This window comes from Phyllopteryx taeniolatus, chromosome 6 (genome assembly GCF_024500385.1).
Source record: "Phyllopteryx taeniolatus isolate TA_2022b chromosome 6, UOR_Ptae_1.2, whole genome shotgun sequence".
NCBI classification, from domain to species: domain Eukaryota; kingdom Metazoa; phylum Chordata; class Actinopteri; order Syngnathiformes; family Syngnathidae; genus Phyllopteryx; species Phyllopteryx taeniolatus.
Window position 1 is genome coordinate 16,028,248 of NC_084507.1, and position 19,486 is coordinate 16,047,733.

General features: G+C 43.8%; 1 protein-coding gene across 1 annotated transcript in view; it reads left to right on the forward strand.

Moving 5' to 3' along the window:
* The first annotated feature begins 2,028 nt into the window (after positions 1 to 2,028).
* The window catches only part of erfl3 (Ets2 repressor factor like 3), a 98,916-nt gene continuing 81,458 nt past the window's right edge, over positions 2,029 to 19,486 (forward strand). The window contains exon 1 of the mRNA XM_061775856.1: positions 2,029 to 2,865. Coding sequence (XP_061631840.1) covers positions 2,844 to 2,865 — 22 coding nt within the window. The 5' untranslated portion in view covers positions 2,029 to 2,843. The remainder of the gene's footprint in view (positions 2,866 to 19,486) is intronic.

Sequence of the window (19,486 nt, forward strand, 5' to 3'; positions counted from 1 at the left end):
ACTCACAGATGTCTTCACGGACAACTTTAACACCTCCTTGAGTCAGGGTATTGTCCCCACGTGCTTCAAAGCCACCACCATCATCCCAGTCCCGAAGAGGTTGTCTCCCTCCTGGCTCAATGACTACCATCCGGTAGCGCTCACTCCCATCCTGATGAAGTGCTTCGGGCAGCTAGTCATGCACCACATCAAGTCCTCCCTCCCCCCCTCCTTGGACCCCTTCCAGTTTGCATATCGGTCCAACCGGTCAACCGATGACGCCGTCTCCACTGCCCTCCACTCTGCCCTCACACACCTGGACTCTAAGGACTCATATGTCAGACTGCTGTTCACTGACTTCAGTTCAGCATTCAATACCATCACACACTCAACGTCTGATCTAGAAATTGGACCACCTGGGACTCAACACTTCGATCTGCAACTGGCTGCTGGACCTTCTGACAGGGAAACCACAGGCAGTACGGGTCGGCAGCAACACATCCAGCACCATCACTCTGAACACGGGGGCCCCTCAAGGTTGTGTGTTGAGTCCCCTCCTCTTCACCCTGCTGACCTATGACTGCACACCGACATACAGCTCCAACCTCTTCATCAAGTTTGCAGACGACACAACTGTGGTGGGTCTCATCAGCAACGTGGACGAGACAGACTACAGGTGTGAGGTGAGCCGCCTGGCCGGGTGGTGCACGGACAACAATCTCTCACTAAATGTGGAAAAAAACAAGGAGATTTTTATGGACTTCAGGAGCGCGCACTCCAAGCATGCTTCCCTGAACATCAACGGTTCTGCGGTGGAGAGAGTGCGCAGAACCAAGTTTCTGAGAGTGCACATCACAGAGGACCACTCGTGGACCAGTAACAGCACATCACTGACCAAGAAAGCTCTACTTCCTGTGCAAGCTGAGAAGAGCCAGACCCTCGACCCCCATCATGTGCTTGTTCTACAGAGGGACCATAGAGAGCATCCTGACCAACTGCATCACTGTGTGTTACGGAGCCTGCACCACATCCTGCCACAAGACTCTCCACCACATAGTGAGGGATGCTGAGAAGATCATTGGAACTTCTCTTCCCTCCATGCGGGACATTTACAGCACCCGCCTCACCCTCGAAGCCCTCCGCATAGCGGGGGATGCCACCCATCCATCACACAGCCTCTTCAGTCTGCTGCCATCAGGGAGGAGATTGCGGAGTCTGCGGGCCAGGACTAGCCGACTCAAAGACAGTTTTATTCATCAGGCTGTCAGGAATCTGAACTCTCTGCCCACTCTGCCCCCTCTACCTCTTCTTAAATGAATACCCACCCAAACTCTGAACTCTGACACCCCACAAACATGCACATGCAAACACTATCACACACATCAAAACACACACACACACACACACACACACGCACACACAATCCCCGGCCCTGCCTGTGTGGAGATTGCATGTTCTTCCCGTGCCTGCGTGGTTTTCTCCGGGCACTCCGGTTTCCTCCCACATCCCAAAAACATCCATGGTAGGTTAATTGAAGTCTCTAAATTGCCCCTAGCTGTGAATGTGAGTGCAAGTGGTTGTTTGTTTGTGTGTGCCCTGAGATTGATAACCGATGATAGCTGGGATAGGCACCAGCACTCCCGCGACCCTTGTGAGTATAAACGGATCAGAAAATGGATGGATGGATGGATGGCATTAAGTTTTTTAAAATGATAAACAATCCTAAACAACTACAAATGTAGTTTATTAACCCGACTAAACAAATATGAGTCTTCTAATTCTTTAAAAAATATACATTAAATAAGAATAATCAAAATTGATTAATTGAATTCATTTTAATACATGGATTTCATTTTTAAATACGTTTTTAACACTAAAACGACAATGATTATTACTTGAGTAAATACGTTTTTGTTGAATCCATATACTCAATTTATTTGAGTTTATGTGACCGAAATTAATGGCTTGCCATAGCTTTGTGCTGTCACAAACCTGAGGCATGACTGACGTCAATACGAGTCCTTACGTATGGCGTGACGTCACCACGTCGGCGTGCTTGGGCCGGTGTCCAAGGCAACGGCGTGCGCGTGCTCGAAGCCCGTGACGAGGAGAGAGAGAGGGAGCGAGAGAGAGAGAGAGAGAGAGAGAGAGAGAGAGAGAGAGAGAGAGAGAGAGAGAGAGAGAGAGAGAGAGAGAGCGAGATTTTTGCCACGTTACGTACCCCTCCGCCAAATTACGTACCTCTCCGCCACGTTAGGTCCCCCTCCGCCCTCACCCTCCCTCTCCCCTCCCTCCCTCCCTGCCCGACTCCCAGTGTGGGCGGAAGCGAGCGAGGCGAAACACGACACCCAGAGGACGGAGCGAGGCGAGAGGGTAGAGTAGAAGAAGAAGAAGAAGGGAGACGAAGGGAGGGGGCGGGACGGAGGAGGAAGAAGAAGAGTGCCGGTAGTAGCGTGAGCGCCAGAAAAGCGGGCGGGCAAAAAAAAAAAAAAAAAAAAAGTCCAACAAGAGAGACGTCCTAGCGCGGAGAAGTCACGTCAAAGCTCGGAGACTTGTAGAACGGCGACGAAGATGCGGCCGAGTCGGAGTAAGCACTCGCCGGAGAGTTCGCTAAACAAGTTCCTGGAAGAGTGAAAGCGCTTTCTGATCGCCTCTACCGCCCTTTTTTTTTTTTTTGTCCCCTGTTGTTGTCTTTGAGAACAACTTTGAGAACCACCATTAATACCGGATCCTAGCCGCTTAGCTCACCCGGGAGCGAGCCCCCTCGGTCGGACTCGGAGAGAGGCAAAGTTCCCCCACCCCAACAAGGAGGCCGAGAGAGTCCCACTCCAGTCGGCGGAGTTTCGCCAACTTTTACGGACAAAATGAAGACCCCCGGAGACAACGGTAAATACACTTTGTCCACTTACATCGTTTGTTCATTTAGGTAGACATCCCGTTCATGTTATATTGTGACCCATTCAAGTCTCGAATTATTTGTTTTCATGTAAATAAATAAATTCCAAGATAAACCCTACACCGCTAATCTTATTTCTGCTATGTTTCTCCCCCACCCCCATATTTGTAATATTATTTTAAATTTTGATGAATATGCTGACACAAACCTGTTGATTTCATCCATGCAACAGCCTCCTTCTTGCCTGCAACAACTAATACACATTCAGTGTTTATTATTTTCGTATTTTGACAAGGAAGTGGTCAGTGTGGTTGTCTGCTGCTAGTGATAGGATTTGTACAGGTATACAGTATAGGCCGATATTAGCCTAGTGAGAGCAGTGGAGCCTGGCAGTAATCAGCTGAGGTTTACTGTATACGTTAGCTGTGTGTGTGTGTGTGTCTAATTCCTGACATGCTTGCATAAGTTTCTTCTTGCCAGAGCAAATCCTAACCCCTTCAGAAAGCAAAAGAGGAACTGCGAGCATTTGTGCCCAGCAGTGCAAGTTTTTAATATAAGTTCTACTAATAACCCCCCCCCCCAAAAAAAAATTGACTCTGCTTCTATTAAAGGCATTACCGTTGATGGAATAGTACAGATTAGATGCATTTTCTATACGGCAACACATACATATTTAGCACATTTTCTCTCTGGAGTACTGGGAGCACTTTCTGCTCCCTTCCCCCCCTCCACCATGTCCCCTCCTGTCTCCCTGCACCCATGGTTCGCCCCCCACCCCCCGCCCCGGCCCTACACATTCCTACACACACGCACGCACGCGCACACACGCACACACACACACACAGCAGCAAGACGAGTCAACCAAGACATCCCATCGTGAACTTGTATTACAAGGAACTCAATGTTAGTGTGGCCTTCTGGGAAGCTACTAAATATTCATTGTGTTTATGGGTCTGATGTATGTAACATACGCGTGTGTGTCATCCGTTCTGTGAATGTCAAAAGTGTCTTTTTCCTTTTTCGTTTCTCTGTGTTATTATGGCTGGAAAGTGCTTTAGTACCTGTACATATTTGCAATGGAGCATTACGAGCCTTAAACTAATTATGCCGTCATTCATTTGAAGTCGCATGTAAGTGTTAACAAAAGAGTTCAACTCAGTGGAATACACCTAAAGTCATACAATTTGGAATTTGAGTAACATTTTCAGGAAAAATATCGCTCTAAAGTTGCTAAAATCATAGTCTGAAATAGGGCTGGGTGATTATGGAAAAAGTAATGATCATGATTATTTGGATTGATATTGAAATCACGATTATTCATTGATTATAACATTTTGTATTTAACTACCAAAACTCAACTTTAAGTATAACTTCATATAACAACCAGAATATAAATTAGTAACAAGTAATAATATAATTCAAAAATACTAATAAAAAAAACAATAAATACAAATCAATACAGCCATGGCTAAAACATTGGCACGCCTGGGGTTACTGTATTGTCTATTATATATACTTGTTAAGAAAAATCCTCAATATTCTGTCATTTAACATATAGAAATAATGTTGTTAATCCTAATTGACCTAAAATAGGAAAATCTTAGTCTGATTTCATGTCAGACAGTCAAGGGGAAAAAAAGCAGTTGTGTCTGTATACAAAGCCATGACTGCTGTTCATTCTGTATGCACCTCGGCCTCTTGGGGGCAGTGTGGTGCGATGCATGTATGGAACTGCATAATACAGTACGATAAAATCGAGTAGAAGAAAGTCGCAATAAAACTTTATTAAACTTGTTTTTATATGCCTGTGAGTATTGTTACATTATCTGTCTCGATGTGTTACTGTGGCGTTTGTGTGTAAATATTTGTTATTTGAAGGTAAATCCCTCCCGTGATCTAATGCTGTTAGCAGCCCGTCAATAGGGTTTTTCATTGACTGATAGTATATGAATTGCGATTTCTAAAACAATGTGTCTTTTATTTAAATATTCAATGTGAGTAATTCTTTTTGTTGTGCATTTAGTTTTACAGTAAACTCCAACTGGGTTGTCGATAAACACCTCAACGCACGCTCCGGAAAGGCAGAAGAACATGCGATATCGCTTGCTCCAAGCAGCACAGGATGCGTTCAGGGTGCATTTACAATGAAGGAACTTGCATAGACAACCCGCGCCGCTGCACATTAATCATTTTTCTTCGATTCTAAAGTTTTTATGATCGTTAGAAGCCAAAATCGAAATCACAATTAAATTTAGATTCATCGCCCAGCCTTAGTTTGAACCACCACCACCAAGTCACACAACCTTCAAAGAATTAACTCTGGATGTTTTACGTTTACTTTAGCTTTTTTTGGCGACACCTAATCCAAAAGAAGCACAAAGGCTGTTAAAAAAAAAAAAAGTAAGAAGACGTACAATTCCCAATTTCATTTTTCGCTCTGTAACGTCGCTCAAAACTTCATTCTGACGAGGGTTGGGAATCCAATTCATGAGGCCAATTCGATACATATCTAGATGCACAGGTAGGGATTCGATCCGAAAACGATATCTTTACGTGTGGAATGATTCGATTCAGTATGGGGGTAATACGATTCTCAATTCGGTGCAGAAAAAATGTGGTAATTAACATTTGCAAATGTAGATGCTAATCATAAAGAACCTTGACTTGACTTAACCCAAGTTAATGGGCGCTGGAGCCTATCCCAGCTGACTTCGGGCGAAAGGCAGACTACACCCTGTACTGGTCGCCAGTCATTCGCAGGGCACATATAGACACGGACAACCATTCGCACCCACATTCACACCGTCACTGAGTGGGAACTGAACTCACGATGCCTGCACCTAAGTCAGGCTAGTATACCAATACACCATCAGTGACTCGCTTTTTTATTTGTTTTAATATTTCATTTACTTGTGATTATTATTATTTTTCTGCTTGCTGAGTGCTTTCTTTTTGAACTTTTAAGTCGTGATGACTAGCTTAGTTCAACTGGCGATTGTTGTGCCAGCTTCGGGACATACCTGGCCGTATGTCCTCCCGGAAGTTTCTTTTTAGGGTCGCACAATGCCAACACTGCAATGTTTTAATTGGGCCGCAAGGACTCGAGAAGAGGCATTAGTTTGCTGAGTTATAGCCCATGGGAATTGCCAAGATGTACCTACCTTTGCCATATAGTCTACATGTTTACAATCTGCGGCGCACATTTCGACGCTGGCCCCTGTGTCGTCGGCGGACTTGAGATAAGGTACATAACGTGACGTTGCATTCAAAGTTTACAACTCCTGGGGAAATGCTACTCTGCTTTTGCGGTGACCACAAAAGTAGCTTAACTACTGAAAAGCTATTTGATGTTGAAATGGTGACGCTTCGGAGAAATGTAGTTAAACTAGTAGAGCCGCTATTATCCACCACTGGTGTGTTTGGTTGTAAACATAACTTACCTGTCGTCGGCGGACTTGAGATAAGGTACATAACGTGACGTTGCATTCAAAGTTTACAACTCCTGGGGAAATGCTACTCTGCTTTTGCGGTGACCACAAAAGTAGCTTAACTACTGAAAAGCTATTTGATGTTGAAATGGTGACGCTTCGGAGAAATGTAGTTAAACTAGTAGAGCCGCTATTATCCACCACTGGTGTGTTTGGTTGTAAACATAACTTACCTGCGGAGCACAGTGCGAGACCTCTGGCGCTTGTTTTACGAGATGAAAACCGTAAAGCCTCAGGCAACCGATTCCTAGCCTCGTGATATCCGATCCACAGCCCTACAATGGATGTATCTCAGGATTCGTGGCGGATTTTGTATTGATAACGGAGTCTGCTACCAATACAGTCATATCTCTCGCCTTTACGAACGGCAATCCGGTCGCTGCGGTTTATCGTTCCCAACCGTAAGTCCGACCCATTTGTGCTTTCAGTTTTTACTGAACTTAGCTTTTTCTTTGGCTTATTTTATGATGGTTGTTTCAAACAAAGCAAAAGCCTCAACAAGAGGCACTGATAAAGAATAAAGCCAGAATTTTTTTATTTATGCTCAAAATTTCAGGTCCAAATCTCTTTTCATTGATGATGTCATGCAACATACCACAATATCTTGCGAACTTCACAAGGCTTCAGTTTGGGTGAAAATCAGAGGATTACTGTAACTTGAATCTGTATGGCGGATTTTGTATTGATAACGGAGTCTGCTACCAATACAGTCATATCTCTCGCCTTTACGAACGGCAATCCGGTCGCTGCGGTTTATCGTTCCCAACCGTAAGTCCGACCCATTTGTGCTTTCAGTTTTTACTGAACTTAGCTTTTTCTTTGGCTTATTTTATGATGGTTGTTTCAAACAAAGCAAAAGCCTCAACAAGAGGCACTGATAAAGAATAAAGCCAGAAATTTTTTATTTATGCTCAAAATTTCAGGTCCAAATCTCTTTTCATTGATGATGTCATGCAACATACCACAATATCTTGCGAACTTCACAAGGCTTCAGTTTGGGTGAAAATCAGAGGATTACTGTAACTTGAATCTGTATTGCTTTTTCTTTGTCTTTTATAAGACACTTATTACAAATGAATCGTCAGCCTCAAGAAGAGGTCTTAAGGGCCGCCGCACAAGTAACGTGACCGAATGCGACTGAATTGAAGAGTCGTGAATCAACTACAGTCGGCGACTCCCCACTGAACACCGACCAACACACTGCAACAGGAAAATTGCGACTCCTGGTGTTGTTGTTGGGAAACAAAGTTTAGAGGCTCCACATAATTGTACTGTGTTATTTTTTTATTGAACCACAAACAATAAATGGATTGCAATGGCTGCTCTAGCTATACTTCAATACTACCAATAGCGGAAACAGCTGAGAAATAAAGGAGAGAGTGTGGGCATTTGAAAGGCTCTTGGCAATTATAGTCCCATTCATTGACTGCACTTATGCATTTTGGCGACTGAGACTCTCCACACCTTTATGCGTTTTAGCCACAGGTAATAGGGATGTAACAATATTCATGAAACCGTGATATCCTGAAGTTAAAAGTGCCTCGATATTGTTGCAGTGTTGTCTCGGTATAAAATAATGAGCTGTTGTGTTTAAAATTTAGTTTTGGGCCGGCTATACGCAGCCACACCGCTTAGCCAGGCTGCTAAAGCCAGACTACAGTGCTCCACTCCTCTTTAAGAGTATAAATGCACCCGATTGGAGGTGTAACTCATGTGACCATGTGGGGTACGTCGTCACAAAAAATACACTGATTGGCTGACCTGGTTAGGACATCTGCCTAACAGTTCTGGGGACCGGGGTTCAAATCCCGGCCCCGCCTGCGTGTTCTCCCCGTGCCTGGGTGGGTTTTCTCCAGGCACTCCGGTTTCCTCCCACATCCCAAAAACATGCATGGTAGGTTGCTTGAAGACTCTAAATTGCCCGTAGGTGTGAATGTGAGTGTGAATGGTTGTTTGTCTCTATGTGCCCTGCGATTGGCCGGCGACCGGTTCAGGGTGTACCCCGCCTCCCGCCCGAAGATAGCTGGGATAGGCTCCAGCAGCCCGCGACCCTAGTGAGGATAAGCGTTCAAGAAAATGGATGGATGGATGGATGGCTGACCAGGCCACATGACCAAAAGGCTGCCTTGATGCAGAAACATCCCAAGGCTACTGCGTAGCCGCTACGCCGGTCTGAGAGTCACGTCGCGATTTATTGGGCGAGAGGTGCCTCTCCCGGCCGGTTGCGGCCGCCACCAGGAAGCCTCACTAACTAGCCGGCCCTCCGCAGGCCGCCACCATTGCGCCCCCTCAAATTATTTAAGCATATCGTAATAGCAGCACTCTTTAGTGGTATAGTAGTGAGTGTTTATCTCAAGTTGGAAGTCGTGGGTGAAAGAACATCACAGGGCGAGAGAATAACAAATCCGACTCCCCATTACAACATATCCCTCCTCCAATACATTACCCTAGTCCCAAAAATGAAATAATGAAATAGGTCCACTCCATGCAAATACAGATATCCATGCAAAAATAAATCTGACATACTTCCCTCTCTTCAAATAAATTGTTCACATTTCAAATGAAAACATATTAGAGAGGCTGCTCAGAAAAATAAATCCTCCTACAATATCACTAAGCGGAGGAAAAGAAACTTAGGATTCTTATGCCTTTAAGAGTGCTACTGCGTCTATGACTTTACTTGAATTTTTGGACTCGAGCTATATTGCAGCCATTTGTTAAAATAATTTAATTTAATTGTTTTCCTCATTAATGTACACACGGCGCCCCATATTGACAGAAAAAAACGTAATTGTTGAAATCTTTGCTGATTTATTAAAAAAGAAAAACTGAAATATCACACAGCCAAAAGTATTCAGACCCTTTGCTGTGACACTCAAATATTTAACACGGGTGCTGTCCATTTCTTCTGATCATCCTTAAAATGGTTCTACACCTTCATTGGAGTCCAGCTGTGTTTGATTATACTGATAGGACTTGATTAGGAAAGCCACACCCCTGTCTATATAAGACCTTACAGCTCACAGTGCAAGTCAGAGCAAATGAGAATCATGAGGTCAAAGGAACTGCCTGAAGAGTTCAGAGATAGAATGGTGGCAAGGCACAGATCTGACCAAGGTTACAAAAAAAAAATCTTCTGCACTTAAGGTTCCTAAGAACACTGTGGCCTCCATAATCCTGAAATGGAAGACGTTTGGGAAGATCAGAACGCTTCCTAGAGCTGGCCGTCCGGCCAAACTGAGCAATCGGGGGAGAAGAGCCTTGGTGAGAGAGGTAAATGAAGAACCCAAAGATCACTGTGGCTGAGCTCCAGTGGTGCAATCGGGAGATGGGAGAAAGTTCTCGAAAGTCAACCATCACTGCAGTCCTCCACCAGTCGGGGCTTTATGGCAGAGTGGCCCGACGGAAGCCTCTCCTCAGTGCAAGACACATGAAAGCCTGCATGGAGTTTTCTAAAAAACACCTGAAGGACTCCAAGATGGTGAGAAATAAGATTATCTGGTCTGATGAGACCAAGATAGAAATTGTTGGCCTTAATTCTAAGTGGCATGTGTGGAGAAAACCAGGAAATGCTCATCACCTGTCCAACACAGTCCCAACAGTGAAGCATGGTGGTGGCAGCATCATGCTTTGGGTGTGTTTTTCAGCTGCAGGGACAGGGAGACTGGTTGCAATCGAAGAAAAGATGAATGTGGCCAAGTACAGGGATATCCTGGACAAAGACCTTCTCCAGAGTGATCAGAACCTCAGACTGGGCTGAAGGTTCACCTTAAAAAAAAGACAATGACCCTAAGCACATAGCTAAAATACCGAAGCAGTGGCTTCAGAACAACTACGTGACTGTTTTTGAATGGCCCAGCCAGAGCCCTGACTTAAACCCAATTGAGCATCTCTGGGAACACCTGAAAATGGCTGCCCGACAACGTTCACAGAACTGGAGAGGGTCTGCAAGGAGGAATGGCAAATGATCCCCAAATCGAGGTGTGAAAAACTTGTTGCATCATTCCCAAAAAGTCTCATGGCTGTATTAATAGCTCAAAAGGGTGCTTCTACTAAATACTGAGCAAAGGGTCTGAATACTTATGGCTGTGTGATATTTCAGTTTTTCTTTTTGAATAAATCTGCAAAAATTTCAACAATTCGTTATTTCTGTCAATATGGGGTGCTGTGTGCACGTTAATGTGGAAGAATCGAACTTAAATGATTTTAGCAAATGGCTGCAATATAAAAATAGAGTGAAAAATTTAAGGGGGTCTGAAAACTTTCCATACCCACTGTACATATACTGTATTGTTACCACTTGTTGGGGGGCGGCTGGATCTCTCTTCATACCTGGAATCGTAATTTTTGTTCTGAGAGATGGTGATGATCGTGACATTTTTGATTGGTCGTCAAATCTGCGATGTTGCGAAGTTGTTCACCTGTGATTCATCACAAATCGTAGGATAACTAGTTGCTGATGGTAAGCCACTTTTCAGAACTAGCTGCTGATCCCTACACACTGCGCGACAGTTCAGTTGCATTTGGTCGTATCGCTCGGTGTGCGGTGGCCTGAGGGAAGAAAAATGCGAGTAGATGTCAGACAATTCTGAATTTTATTGCATTTTTTGAGACTCTGGTATTGAATATGTTCTGGAACTCACAACCGTTGACTTTGGGTGAGCATCAAATAATTAATTTATCTTTTTGGTTGTCTTTTTTTGCGACACTTAATCCAATTATTTATTCCAAACCAAGCACCAGCTTCGAGGGGTGTTAAGAGAAAAAGAACGTGAGAAGTTGTAAAGAAAGTTATGCAAAGTGAGTAGATTTACAGTACATTCAGAATGATGTTTTTTTTTTTTTTGCGCTTTACAGTAGTTAGCCTCTTTTGACACTCGTGTGACAGGAATGTTAAAAAGCGACTTCAACATTTCCTGTACAGTTAATCTGTCCATTTTCCGTACTGCAATAATAAATATTTTACGATTGCAACAGTTTAACCCTAGATTAGAACACATTATTCCATGTAGTTCCAGCAAATCCTTTCCACTGTCGTATCTAATCTTAATGTCATCACGTCAGTGTTACGTATCTTTAGGTCACTTAATTGATTAATCCCATGTGGGTGCATCTCGAAGGCATTGCCTAACAAGAAATCTGACCTTTTGTAGCGCCGTTCATTGAACAATTTAATCTGGCTCTGCCCTGAGCTGACTGATCTCCTGCTGTTCCCCACATTTGCAATCAGAATGCAAGTTTTAACCCTTAACCACTGCATTCTCTCCAATGAGCGTGCTCGTTGAAATATATTGTCGTTTGTTGCGTGAACTGTTGCTTTGTTTCGGAGCCACCGTTGGCTGGATACTTAACTGTAACAACGATAAACTAAAATGATGGCTTTTGCTGCCATTTCCGTAGTCTTGGGATGCAATTTGAGAGGTTAAGTATCCACAGGTTGCTTCAATCTGGATTTATTCTGATGGTCCAACTGCCCAATTCTGATTTTATGCCTCTACAGTGGTGCCTTGAGATCCGAGTTACTCGATTTATGAGTTTTTCACGCGCGCAGTTTTGAAAACGTACTGCAGTTCACCTCCAAGTCGGGGGTGTCGCTACGGCTGGTATTGGCTAGGACACCACAGGGTGGAGTTTCCTCTGCATTTTTTTGGCCATTTCCGGTAGCCGTTTTTACTTTCTTTTTACTTTCAGTAACAAGGAACAAAGCAACAACAATGGCGACCGTGGAACAGTGTCTGCTGGAACAAATGGACCTAGGTGACCAGATGATATGTTTAATTATGCTGCAAAATTGATCGAGAAGGCGGCGGCGTAGATGTTATGTAGAACCAAGGCGCACGCTGAGTACATCATCACAGCATGTGACTAAAACGGACCAATCACGAGAGATGATCTCCGCGGCGTTTGACGCTCAGCAGCTATTTTTGCCATGCGAGCGGCAAGCTACACAGAGGTTCCGTGAGGGGCAATTCGTCGGTCACGTGATGCAATGCGGGCGTTGTCGGCCACGTGACCCTCCCTCCATCCATCCATCTATTTTCTGAGCCACTTCTCCTCACTAGGGTCGCGGGCGTGCTGGAGCCTATCCCAGCTATAATCGCGCAGGAGGCGGGGTACACCCTGAACTGGTTGCCAACCAATCGCAGGGCACATACAAACAAACAACCATTCGCACTCACATTCACACCTACGGGCAATTTAGAGATGTCAATTAACCTACCATGCATGTTTTTGGGATGCACGGGGAGAACATGCAAACTCCACACAGGCGGGGCCAGGGATTGAACCCCGGTGGCCGCGGGAGTATAAAGAGGCCTTAAGTGAACTACAGTGCCCAAAGGACTGTTCGACCTTCCTTCTGTATCTGTTCTGTATCTATGTATTTATCCAAAATAAATACATTTAAAGTCAACGTTAAAAATATATGAAATTAATTAACAAAGACGAAAACGGTCTACCCAAACAGGGCATTTATGCTGCATTCGCATGCCTATAAATATTAGATTTTTAGTTTTTTTTTCTTTTCTTGTTTGCACTGCCATGATGCAAGTGTCTTAGTTGTGACATTGAGAGCAAAAAAAAAATAAAAAATGTAATTGTGTCATTTGAACTGGTGGTTCGACAACTAGCTCTCATGAGTAGTAGTAGTTTAGCTGTGATTCAAAATTTTTATTTGAAAATGTCAGTGAAATAGGGTCATTAATCGTTGCCAATAGCCATTAAAACTCGCCACACTCTCTCCTTTGTCCCCCATTTCCTGTTTTTGAGCAATCCACTTCTTTCTTGACAATATTGCCATGTTTTTGTGATTCCATAAACAAATAATACAGGACAGTAGAGCCTCAAAATTCGATACAGGGAAGCAGTTTTTCCTGTTCTGATGCGCCGGTAGCTGTGCGGTACTCAATCGCCAACTGTAATTTTGGTCCACTTCAGTTTCTGTCACACAGCTCGTATGTGGCGGGTCTAAAAACTAGAACAGTTTATTTGAGATCGACATTCATCCCCTATGGCTTACAAGTGCCCCAACTTACGAGTCGCTTGGTCGTTTCCCCATCCCTCCCCCCCTTTTGTGTTGTGAGACAAAATTTGAGGAACGAGCAAGCTGAAATGAAAAAATTTAAGCAAATAAAATACTGTAATGCCCTCGCTTGGAGCTGCTTTCGAGCACAACTCATGCCCAGACGGTCACACTGAACTATATCTGGCCAACTTGACTCCAGTCCCTGACGTCGCACAAGAAGGCTACCGCTGTACTTAGTTTTTCATTTGAATTATGTTTATGATTTTTCGGCCAATTATTTACTGTAATTATGACTTTACTATTACTTTAGTGCAGGTTGGTGATAGACTACGGCAAATTTGGTTTACTTTGCCGCAGTAGAAACAGAACTTTACTATGGCCCTGGCAAGACTTTATAAAAACCGAAATGGCCTCTGGTAGGAATGAGTGTTCCCCACCCTTGCGTATAGGCGCATATGAACTGTAATTAAAACTAGCCTACTGTATTGGTCAGGCTTTATCCTGGGTACACACTCCATCTCCATTTTCCTCCTCCTTCATTCAGCTCTCCTTCTGACGGGATCAGGACTGGTGTGCGTCTTTGTGTGATAGAATTGCGTAGTAGTAGGACCCCTGGGTCTGGAGTGGCCATTGTGTGTGTGTGTGTGTGTGTGTATGTGTCTGTGTGTGCGTGTGTGGGGAGTGTGAGACAATAGGGGAGTGGGGGCCAGGCCCACGAGAGTGATTGTCCGTGGACTCGTGGAGGCCAGGGACCTCTTATTGTCCTCATAATGGTGCCAAGTGGCGCTTAGTGTGCCGCCTGCGTGGTAAAGAGTGGGCAGCCCCGACTAATTCCCATCATTCAATAGTTAACCATCACCTTTCTGTCTTTGTTGCGGCACATAACACAAGCCCCACTCAAGGTGTAGCATTAAGGGAAGGCTTGTTGACCGCCGTGATGATGTGTACAATCTCACTCACATTGCTGACCGCAGCAAAAAAAAATAAAAAATAAAATAAATAAATAACACTACACTACCACCCATTATCCTGATACAGTTTTATAGCCTGATTTACGGGACGGGAGGCCCTGCTGCAATCGGGCTCGGCCAACACGTCTAAAATAGATGGCCCTTTTAAGAAAACTGCTTATCTTCTGTTTGATCAGCAGCGATGAACACGCAAAAAGCCCAGAGGGGTGACATCTTGTATTTTTATCTCATGCTATAGTAAACAAAACCATGTGTTTTATGGAACTGCAATACAAACGCCTGTGAGCGCTAGTTGTCATAATGTTTTTTCTTTAAGGTTTTGTTATGGTAGTCAATGACACTAAGCCTATGTACACTAGTGTTTTTCAAAATTATTATATTATCGTCACCATTCTTGGGTAAAATAAAGAAAGACGGAAAGAAAGAGAAAGAATGAACCAAAATTCTAGGCTTTACATGATCACGATTTTGGGGACCGATCAGCGAGTTAAAAAAAACGATAACCGATCAATGATCCGATCACAATGACTTCTTCATTTACTGTATATACTTGTGTACTTAATTGCTCAAACAATTATATTTACAATAAATAATGTATCTTTGTTCATCTATTTTTGCCAGTGAGGCTTTGTGACAGACAGAACAAATAAATGGTGTTCTATTAGATTGCAGGAAGTACATACAGTAATTAATGTATCCACTTTATGTGACATTTTTGTTTGTTGGTGTGCCATGAGATTTTTCAATTGTAAAATATGTGCCTTGGCTCCATAAAGGTTGGAAATCGCTGCTCTAGTCAGATCATGTATTCCAATCAGTCAGGTCAAACCAACATTACAACATGACAGAAATAATGGGTGCTAACTTACTGTAATTACATTTCTTTATTGTAATTAAATTACTTCACCGAACAGATTGGTGTAAAGTCTACATAATTCATGAGTCAAACTATTGCCATCAAAAAACCTTTAACTGTAATAAGTAACATTTAAACCAACTGTCATACATGTTTCAAAATAATACTAATAAATAATAAACATTTTATTTATAAAGTGCTTTTCTAGACACTCAAATACATATATCCATCCATCCATTTTCTGAGCCGCTTATCCTCACAAGGGTCATGGGATATATATGTACACATACGCACAATGGAGAAGGTTCTGTTCCCCCAGGTTCGGTTCTTGGTCCTGAGTGGTGGGGCAAGTAGCTTTGCATCAGAGGAATGGAGGAGGCGGGAAGGTGAGGTAGGATGGTGCCAGGTTATGGAAGACTTTGTAGGTGAAGAGAAGAACTTTGAATTCAATGCATTTGGGGGACAGGGAGCCAGTGTAGTTTTTGAAGGAAAGGAGCAATATGGTCATAGGACCGGGTGTGAGTGAGGAAGCGTGTGGCAGAGGTGAAAGCAAGGGGAGCCCTTCTCCCGATGCTTGCGTTGTTTTTTTCCGGGCACTCAGGCTTTCGCCCCGCATTCCAAAAACATGCATGTTCGTTCATGGAAGACTAATTTGTCTATAGGTGTGAATATGAGTGTGAATCGTTTGTCTATATGTGCCCTGCGATTGGTTGGCGACCAGTTAGGGTTTACCCCGCCTCTAATCCAAAATCAGCTGGGATCACCCGTTACCCTAATGAGGACTAGCGTTATAGAAACTGGATGGTTGGATGGACTTCAACCTGCCATCCCGCATCTGTACCTGACGTGCACAACAGCGAGGTGCCAACAAAGCCAGCCTTTTCCGGTAAATTGCAGCATCAGAGGCTGAACAGAACAGCTGAGATTTATTCGTCTGTACCTTTCAGACAGATCGCACCAAAGCGGGACCTTGCTCTGTCTGAAATGCGTGTTGCCTCATTAACATGATTAGATGCATGGTGACATCAGCATGAAAGCGACAATTGCTTTTAACACAAAGGGGAGTGAGCAGCGAGTCTTGGGTGTTAAACCTCACACTCGTGGGTTCCGGTGACCCCTCTCTGTTGTAGCTACATCAAAAGCAAATTTGTAGGCCAATTTCAGCCCCCATCTCGCATTGGTGGCTTAAGCCCACCGCACTTCGAGCGACACAGCCAAATGCGACTGAACTGTCGCACAGTGTGCGGAGTTCTGAGACTATTTCTTTCAATGAGTGGCCGACTGTCAGCCACTAGTTTTGCTGCAATTTGAAATTTAAGGCGTAGTTGAACGGTGTCACAATGTTGCAGATGTAACGGCCAATCAAAAACTCTCCTTTATTTCTCGTGTCTTTCCTCTCTTTTTGTATTATTATATTGCTGGAGCGACCAGGGCAATCAGCTTCTTCCTTGACAATCGTGTCATGCTGTTTGTGGTTCAATGAAAAATACAGTGCAGAATATGTGGAGCCTCAAGACGTTATTTCCAGATAAGAACACTAGGGCTCGCGGGCTCGGTTTTTCTGTTGTAACACGTTAGTATATGTGCCTGGGTCAATTGCCTTGTGTTCGGATGTGAGTCACCAACTCTATGGTCCAGTTAATCCGCGTTCGTTTGGGTTGCTTGGTGTGCAGCGGGCCTTAAACACAGGACAGTGAGCTTGGAAAAGATGCCCATTGTAAAAAGAGAAGGGGCTTCTCTTTCAATGTAAATCTTTCCAAAATGTGTGTATTTATTTATTTATAAAACACAATAAGCGTGTAGACCAATAAAGAAAAAATACGTTTGTAACAAAATCTGTTTGTTCTAGTAAATTGACAAATGACTTCTGGGTAGTTGTGAAAATGTCTGTATTTAGGCAGGAATGTGACCAAAGGGAACAATGTGCTCGGCCAGTCGACACTAATGGACCTCCCTGCTATTAGTTGCCCTTGACCATCAGGACCATTGGGTGTGTGTGTGAGGGGAGTGGGGGGCTGGAACCAATGACCAACAATGTGGTGTTACCCTTGACAGAAACCACATTAAACTCTCATCTGGCTAATAAAGTTCTATGGATTATTTTCTCATGGTAGACCAAATGGCTCAAAAATGAAGATCGCCATTTGAAGGTTTGCTGTGTAGCAGAACTGAATATGTCCTCAAGCCATGTCTGTGAACACACCATTGACTGCAAACATAGCATGACCCCATATTGACTGTATTAGTTATTGGCTTCTAATCGGCTGCCTGTGCATGAGTGTGCGGGACGGGGCTGTTGACTGATAACTTTTGGCGAACACATACATGTGAGCAATAGCACACACACACACACACACAGAGCTGCTTTTTTATTGGAATTCTTGGACCTCCCACATTCCTGCTTAGAAGGTTAATAGTTGCCGGCTGTGTTGCATTACGCATGAGGGGAAACAACAGTCGGTATCTCCGCGAGCCGTTCCAGAACCCACTCACAGTTGACTCGCAGGAGGCATGCGTTTGCACACAGATGTACTCCTGCTGCCTCCAGGAAACATTGGAATACAGTACATCACATTCTCTGAAATGGTGGCTGTACCTCTAATAGATGCTGTGCCCCCCATTAATTAGTTGTCGGGTTAGTCAAAGATAAATCAATCCGTCCATTTTATCATCTGGCAAAATAAAACGTGTTATAACTGTCACGACCTCATTGTTCACACGGACATTAAAGCGCTCACTACTGAACCCATTTGAAATCTGTTGCCAACCAAAACACCAGCACCTACAGAAGCACGTAAAAAGTCTTTAAGATGACTAGAAATGTTAGTCTTTTGCCAAACTCCTAGCATGTGGAAGTCTTACCACAATTTCCACCACACTATTAAAGATCTTTCAACAGCGACAACAATAATTAAGTGTTGGCAATGAATTTCATCATCGATTTGATGGGTTGCACGATTATTATGTCAGTCACCCGCTGTGTCGTGCGGTCAGTCACCATTGCTGTGTTGTGCACAGAGCAGTGGACCCACAGCCTGCTCTCATGGGTGTGACATATTTGCGTCTCTGAACCAATAAATAGGTTGAATTTGGATGATGTTAGCAGTCCTGGGGATCCTGATTAACCAATCACAATCAAGTCCCGATGCTGAAATGTCTGGAGAGTCATGTGCGTAATAGTGTTTTATAATAAATAATAAACGCAAGTGATTGTTTTATAATAAATAAATAATAACACTAAAATAATCGTTAGTTGCAGCCCTATTAATGAGCTTGCATTATGTGGAGATGGTATCCGTTCAGGTGATTAGTGTTGTTGTAGACTGGTGTAGTTCCTCCACAAGGATGTGTGTGTCCAGTCACTCCGATGACGAAAGTTGAGTCTTACCGCAAGTTCCCTACACAGTATAAAGGATGATCCTGCGTTTTGTGCAGACGGCATCTATTCTGGTAGCCTTCCGGTAGACTCTTGATAGGCTGTCGCCCCACAATGTTGTGTGCATCCAGTCCCACTGATGACTAGAAGCGTGAGTCTTACCACAAGTTCCCAGCCTAGTAGTAAAGATGAGTTTACGTCATGTGGAGATGGCATATTTTCTGGCACTTACTGTTCCACTAAACTCCCATGTGGTCGCTCCACAATGTTGTGTCCAGTCGCTTCGATGACTACAATTGTGCGTCTTACCACAAATTCCATCCATCCATTTTCTGAGCCGCTTCTCCTCACTAGGGTCGCGGGCGTCCTGGAGCCTATCCCAGCTATCATCGGGCAGGAGGCGGGATACACCCTGAACTGGTTGCCAGCCAATCGCAGGGCACATACAAACAAACAACCATTTGCACTCACATTCACACCTACGGGGAATTTAGAGTTGTCAATTAACCTAGCATGCATGTTTTCATTGTATGCATTGTATTCAATATAATCATACATTACATGGAGACGATTAGTGTTCCAGTAGATGTGGCTGCTCCACAATGTCCAGTCTTTCTGATAACTAGAAGTGAGTCTTACAATGAGTTCCTAGCACAGTATTGAAGATGATCTTACATTATTGTGAAATGAAATTTTCTGCCGATTAGCGTTGTAGTAGACTCGTGGTCGCTCCATAATGTTGTGTACATCCAAATTCATGTTTCAGGGGCCCCTTGACTTATTCATTCTCCCCAGTTCACCTTAGTTCTTGCCCTTTCACTGCATTTCCCTATACTAGTCCTTTTCCATTTTGTTTAATAGTATTCCCAAAATGCATTCGTACAAATATTGCCGCC